The sequence below is a fragment of the Lactuca sativa genome, chromosome 9, assembly GCF_002870075.4.
Source record: "Lactuca sativa cultivar Salinas chromosome 9, Lsat_Salinas_v11, whole genome shotgun sequence".
In the NCBI taxonomy this organism is placed as follows: Eukaryota; Viridiplantae; Streptophyta; class Magnoliopsida; order Asterales; family Asteraceae; genus Lactuca; species Lactuca sativa.
The window spans coordinates 180,323,865-180,331,330 of record NC_056631.2 but is presented as its reverse complement, the minus strand read 5'-3'; the positions used below and the strand labels follow the sequence as shown (position 1 = coordinate 180,331,330).

Sequence of the window (7,466 nt, the reverse complement as noted above, 5' to 3'; positions counted from 1 at the left end):
CGATGTTTTAAGGTCTTGTATGTCCAATACAAGACTTGCGCTCAAAATATGTTATTCATGAAGAAAAAGAGATAAATTCTCAAGCATGAACTCAAACATCCTCCAAAAAACCAGATCCATAACATGCAAGCACCAAGGGACCCTAAGGACCCATAAAGTTGCCAACTTAATGGAGTCCCAACACTCTAACTCTTAAAATCGTGGATAAATATGAACAAAACCTTAGATGTAACAATAAGGGAACATAAATCTCGGATCGTGGTTACTTACAATGGTCCAGATGTGTAGCTAGACGTTGCAAATGGAACTTCCAAGCTAAAACTCTGCTTTATTGGTGATCTCTTATTCTTCAAACCACCAAAACTCCACCAAAAGTTCAAGAATCACAATGAGAGGTTAGGGTTAGGGTTTTACTGAGCTTAGGAACGAATGAGGCTGTTTCGGAACCCTAAAATGAAGTTTATGGGGGTTAAAATACGAAGGAAACCCTAAAAGAGCATGAGCTTAGGCTGTCGCACATCTCACGTCGTGAGTTTAGAATAATTTAGCATCTTCATTTAATCACTCCTCACATCGTGACCCTTCTATGGTCACGTCGCGAGCCTTGGTTTTACCCAAAAACTATGCCCTTGACTCCTTAAAGCCTTAAATCGATCCGATCTGGAAATTGGGTGTTACAATATAAACCAAGATCCATTAAACTATAAGCATAAAGTTGTAATCTTCAAGACTTATAGAGGTCCATAATGGATCAAGAAAGATGATGGATTTTGGGTCAAAGCTAAGAACAACAACTCTTGAATCTTCACAACAAGGCTTCCCAAGACACTAAAATCATCAAAGAAGGAAAAAAGGAGTAAGAAGAGGCTAGGGTTTCGGGGAGAGGGTTTTATGAAGGAAGAGGTCGGAGGAAATGAGAAAACCCTAAACAAACATTTGTTAAATAGGGCCCAAGGCCCAAGACCTAGTGTTTTAGAATGTGGTAGCCACCGCGCCGCAGACATCAAACAAATGCAATCTTCATTTAATTAGCGTGGTTGTGCCGTGGACACCAAGAAACTGCACCACGACATAAGGTTTTTCCCAAAACCTCATTCTATAAATCTCAAAGTCTTTAGCTGATCGAACCAGGAATGGATCTTACAATGTCCATATACACGTACATAAACATTAACATATATATATATATATATATATATATATATATATATATATATATATATATATATATATATATATATATATATATATATATATATATATATATATATATATATATATATATTACCAGATTCAATGATAAAGTCGGATGACCTTGAACAGTTTATCTCAAACTTGTATTTTTTTCATGGCATATATCATCAATTTGTTCATGTCTTACTAAGGACATCTTTAGTAGAAGTCGTCTCTCTACCCTCAACTCGAAGTTCAATTGTCTGCATTTTACGTCTTCCTTTATCCTATTCTATAGGATTTGTATATTGTTGTTTAGAATACAACTAAGACGAAGAAGTTATTTCCATTGATGAAATCAAAAACTCTAAAATATCACCGCATACAAATAATCCCCACAACCGCATATCCCCCCCTCCCCAAGTTGCAGTTTTTTGTTGTTTTTATCACCATCTTCACATACATATACATCTACACATCCCACTTATAATACCCCATAAATGAATGAAACTCAACAACATAACGATGTTGTTTAACAAATGAATACACATTTTTACTACAAAACTCCAACTAACCTACCCATTTCCACTTTCCTCTTCACATCGGCTCTAAACTTTGGCGCTTTAATGGTTAAATTATCATGCCTTTTATGCAAAATAGAATATGAAAATCTTTTTGATTGATAAGATCTTATGAACTGTAGTGCTTGACCGACGATTCCACTGCTTCTTTACTCGGGCATACCATTTCTTTTGCACGATTACCCTTTTTGTAAATCTTGATTGTTGGTACAATACTTACATTTTCAGCTTTTGCAATTAGTGGAGTTTCTTCCACATCAACCTTTTAATATGAATTAGTGTTAGATTAGTAAACATTCAAATTCAAAGATAGCGTTTCTACACAAATATAAATAGTCATTGTTCATTAGGCATCCCTTCTAGACACAGAAGGGTAAAAAGGCCATTTACACTCATCTAGCCAGTTCATTCAGTCTAAAAGTAGAACAGTCTTTATTCATAAAAGACTTCCTACACATCACTTATCCATTAAACACATTGTCCATATTGTATATAATGTGAAAAGAAAAAGAATAGACCCATTAAGTCTCAACCTTTTACAAATTTACTTTTATTTTTTCCTTCCATTTCACCAAATGTGTCTTCATTTTCTCAAACATGGCCTCACTCTTGTAATTTAGCTTTAGATGGTGAAAAAGTTTTAAACTTTTTGATTCTTTAGGATACCCTTTACTCTTGTTTATGTTTTAAAAGATAGGGTTTTAATGAAACAACTAAAATCCAAAGAAAACAAAAAAAAAAAAAAAAATTTAGTGTTTACCTTGAGAAATATTATGGATGGATATCGGGAACATAACGTGTCTACAAATGTTGAAATCTGCTTGCATCGTATATCGGATGATGATTTAAAAAGAACAATAGAAGTTCCTGTGGTTTATAAATTTCAAGATTTAATATAAAATTTGAATTGATGAATCAAAATATAACTAACAGCATAAAAGATTTACTATAACTAACCGGTTGAAGCAACTGCAGATTTAAACTGTTCAAGACTTGTAATTAACTCAACTTCACCCCCAAATTTCATGTTATATACTTCTTCACCACGTGATTTTTTCAAAGCAATTTGAGCATGGAATAAAGATTCTGCTACATCGTTGTTGTTAGGAAGCTCTCTTCTCAAAACTTCATAATCTCTCACAGATTCATCCCACTGATCAAGCTGTTGTATCAAAGAGGTTTCATGATCACAAATTGAAAACACAAAAAAAAAATACCTATAATTGCAACGTACTTAACTCTATTAAATATCAACGCAAATTAACCAATGTTTCGTGTCATAAATCAAAAAAATTGTATTGTTGTATACCTTACTATATGTAGCAGCTCTACGAAGAAGTGCTTTGGTGTAATTTTGATGAATAAGAAGCGCTTGATTACAATCATCAAGAGATCTTTCCATCTGCCCGAGTTTAAACCAACAAGCTGCCCGATTGCAATAAAGAACCGGATTCAAAGGATCAAACCGAAGCCCTTCGCCATAAGCCGAACAAGCTTCTGTGAATCTTTCTGACTTGAAAAGATCATTCCCACGTGCCCGAGCTCTAGACACTGACCTAAAGTTTTGAAGCAGAAGGGCAATCTCGACATTTCGTGGGTCAATTTGTCCTGATTTTTCAATACTTGTAACCGCGTTCTCGAATCTTTAACAAGAAAAAAGAAACAAATGGTTACGACAATTTTACGACAATTCTAGACCTCCGGTATAGAAAAAGATTGTGTCCCTCCACCCAATTCCCAATTTTGCCCCTAGTGTGTGAATATTTGATTATAACCTATTCCAATTTTGCCCCTACTTTGTAAAAAATTTATTATACCCAAATTACCACATAGTAGTGGGGACAAGGTGGAGGTTAGAACAAATACTATAGGAGACCACCGCATTAGAAAAGATTTCGACCCTCGACCTGATTTCCAATTTTGCCCTTAGTGTGTGAATATTTGATTATACCCTATTCCCAATTTTGCCCCTACTTTGTAAAAAATTTATTATACCCAAATTACCACATAGTAGTGGGGACAAGGTGGGGGTTAGAACAAGCTACTTCTATAGGAGATCTCTAACACAAGAAAAGATTTCGACCCTCAACCCAATTCCCAATTTTGCCCCTAGTGTGTGAATATTTGATTATACCCGATTCCTAATTTTTCCCTTACTTTGCAAAAAATTTATTATACCCAAATTTTCACATAGTAGTGTATAATGTATTAATGTGGGGGTTAGAACCAGTGTTTTAAAAACCGGTTCGAACCGGCCGGTTGAACTGGTCGAACCGGGAACCGGAGGTGAGGACGGTTCAATTTGGACCGGTTTTATAATGATTTCCTGACCGGATTGAACCGGCCGGTTTTGGTAAAAAACCGGTTCAACCGGTTGAATTGAGCCCGAATGGACCGGGTTGAACCGGACATTCTTGGATTTTTGTGTTTGTTTTGGACTTCTTGTTTGATTTTGACTTTTATAATGATTGTTTTTATATGTTGGATTCTATTTACGTTTATAATACTAAAAAGATGACAAGTTTTGTAATTAATGTATGCAAGGTAATTAAAAACATATAAAAATATAGAACCGATTTAACCATCTGGTTGAACCGGAAAACGTCACCCGACCGGTTCAATTAAAAAATCGGTTTTTAAAACATTGGTTAGGACAAGCTACTTCCATAGGAGACCTTTGATATAAGAAAAGATTTTGACCCTTGACCCAATTCCCAATTTTGCCCCTAGTGTGTAAATATTTGATTTTACCCAATTTCCAATTTTGCCCCAACTTTGTAAACTTTTTATTATATACCCAAATTTCCACATGGTTGTGGGTTAAGGTGGAGGTTAGAACAAGCTACTTCTATATGAGACCTCTGACATAAGAAAAGATTTTGACCCTTGACCCAATTCCCAATTTTGCCCCTAGTGTGTAAATATTTGGTTATAGTTTTGTTTTTACAAATTTGCCCCTACTAAGAAACGCTTAGGTACCTTCCCATTGCCATGTCGATTTGAGCACGAACAAACAAAAGGTATGCTTCCGGATGCATCCCAAAGAAATTTATTTGGGGACACGAAAGACTACAAGATGCTTCAAATGTAGCCACATAAGACATGCTGACATCAGCATCATATAATCGATGCACCTTCAACAATGCTTCCGCTTTACATGCAAATAGCTGTCAATTCAATTTCAAACACATTCAGTTTCAACATCCAAACATAAATTTAAGATTAATAATTTTATTCAAAAGTAATTCCTTTTTTTTTTAATTACCTGAAGACAAGAATCGGCTCCAGAATCAATTGCAGCATCACATTCATTTAAAACATTACCCCAATCGCAAACTTTTCTATAATTTGTGCACTTATTTAAGTGTTTTTCAACTGCTTGTAATTTCTTCAGCTCATTTGGATCTGCTTGAAACCCTGGAAAATAAAGATGTCTCCTTGCATTTTCCACTTGCCCTAAACTGTCATTATTGCTTATATAAATCAGAGTCTTTCTTTTTTATGTGTTGTTTAATTTTGAGTTAATATAAAAAGAACGACTTAATCAGTTGTTTTATTTTACTAATAACGAGTTAAAGATAGAAAGTTATTAATTAATGTAGAAAGAATGAGTTAAAATAAAAAGTCATTACTATAAAAAGAGGCTTTCCTAAAGCGCTAAACTTTTTAGAAATTAATCATTAATTCACTGCCGACTCATTTTCATGAATTCAAGATCAAGAATAACATAAGGTGACAATGGAAAAACATTAAATAACAACACCAATTATCAAGATTATGACATATATACATACATCAAAATCTAAAGCAACCCCACCAAAGAAAAAAGCAGCATCCTTTTACAGAATTAAACTTTAATCCAGATTTATGCAAAAAACCAATAATAGAAACTGATTGAACAACTGTAAAGACATTCACAGAACAAAGCGACGATGTGGATGTCATGAGAACTTTAATTTACTAACAATTTCAAGATTTTTGAGAATTTATGTTTTTTGTTTGTAATTAATGTGATTCAAATATTCAATCATGTTCTATATTAGGCGAATTTTGAGCTTAAACAAGAAAAGTACAATAGTATTAGTGAGCAATAATGGAGATAAGAGAACTTTCTTGATAATTTACGCATAATGAAAATGATTGATTGTTTTTAAATTCTCACCTAATAAGAAGAGATCCTAAACGACGATGAGCTCTCATGTATCCAGAATCGATTTTAAGGGCTTCTTCATATTCTTTCGCAGCCTCATTCAACCGATTCAGACCCATCAATGCGGCTCCACGGTTACAACGGTAGGCAGGTTTTTCCGGCGAGATCGCTATCGCGCGATCGTAGTAACTCAGGGCCTCTTTGATGTTTCCCCTTTTGTAGTGTTCGTTTCCTACCTTTCTCAGCTCTTCAGGGTCCATCGATAATCTCCTTGAAGTATTGGAATTTGAAATAACTGAAACAGGGGGTTCAATTCCGGCCGGTTTAGTGGTGGAGCCGCCTCGCAATATGCTGCCATGGCCGTAGTTGCTGGTTCCGAGACTTAATACGTCTGATTTGGAGCTCCGGGATGTCATCATACCCGTCTTTAATATCTTCCCCGTCGGGCAAATGTTGCCGGTTGGAAGTACATTCCCGGCAGGAGAAGTAGCGGAGCTTCCACCAGAGTTGATTGGTGGGTGGCCGCTAGTTCCTCCACAGGAATTTGACCGGGTGTGACCCGATTTTTTTGATGCAGATGAGCCACTTCCACCTGCTGAAGCTTTCGGAGAACTATTAACCGACAACTCGCCGGAGTGGTTTTTAATCCTACCACCTGAATCTGCCCTTCTAGAAGCTGATCGAAAGTGAATTCTATTTTCATTCCGACCTGATACTGACCCGGATGAACTCGAGCTACTGCTAGCCGCTGGTCCAGGTCTTAAGGGCGAAACAGGTGAACCCAAATTGAGTTCACGAAAGTCGGGTTTGTTGGTATTGCCGACGTCGAATGTAACTGATTTTGGGCTATCGGATATTCGCTTAACGGAATGCGCCATTTTTTAGCCTGATTCTCTTCCTCTCTTTAGAATTAAAAGCAGCAGAGCAGAGAGAGGAAGTATGTAAAAGTGGTGATGCTAGAAATGTGGGTGATAGCCATTAAAATACAACCACCGAGGATGGGATAGTGATACACCAGAGAGAGCCATGGAAGAAAGGGAGAGGATCTCGTGATTTAAAAGAATGTATGTGTGTGTGTGTGTGTGAGAGAGAGAGAGAGAGAGAGAGAGAGAGAGAGAGAGAGATTACAGGGAGGAATGAAAGGGAAGGGAGATGGAGAATGGAGATGAGATAACTCCGGCAGACACCAGCTCACGGCGAACCGGTTTTAGCTTTTAAAGAGAGTTTTAAATGCAAAAATATCCGATCAAAATATATTTTTTTATTAATTTTATTGTATATAATGTATCTCTATTCTTACTGAAATATAAAAAATAGCATCCTTCCCTTATTGATGTCTCATACTAGTCGACATCCATGTATGTTATAAAAAAGTTACAGTAAATTACACATTTGGTCCCTATGGTTTTCCCAAATTCACACATTTGGTCCTACTATTGGATTTTTACATAGTTGTTCATGTAGTTTCCAAAAGTTGCAATGGTGGTCCCTGGGGCTAACTCCGTCCAAGATGCTCCGTTAAATAGGTGTAAAATGACGAGATTTCCCCTATTTTTTTCTTA

At 36.1% G+C, this 7,466-nt stretch overlaps 1 protein-coding gene across 1 annotated transcript; it reads right to left on the bottom strand.

Moving 5' to 3' along the window:
* Nucleotides 1-1,500: 1,500 nt before the first annotated feature.
* LOC111897997 (TPR repeat-containing thioredoxin TTL1) lies at nt 1,501-7,154 on the bottom strand. Its single transcript, XM_023893947.3, has 7 exons — nt 5,917-7,154; nt 5,020-5,215; nt 4,734-4,921; nt 3,064-3,397; nt 2,712-2,916; nt 2,515-2,621; nt 1,501-2,016 (listed from the first exon to the last, which is right to left on the bottom strand). The coding sequence occupies exons 1-7, from the start codon at nt 6,780-6,782 to the stop codon at nt 1,864-1,866; spliced, it is 2,049 nt and encodes a 682-aa protein (XP_023749715.1). The 5' UTR covers nt 6,783-7,154; the 3' UTR covers nt 1,501-1,863.
* Between the last annotated feature and the right edge of the window lie 312 nt (nt 7,155-7,466).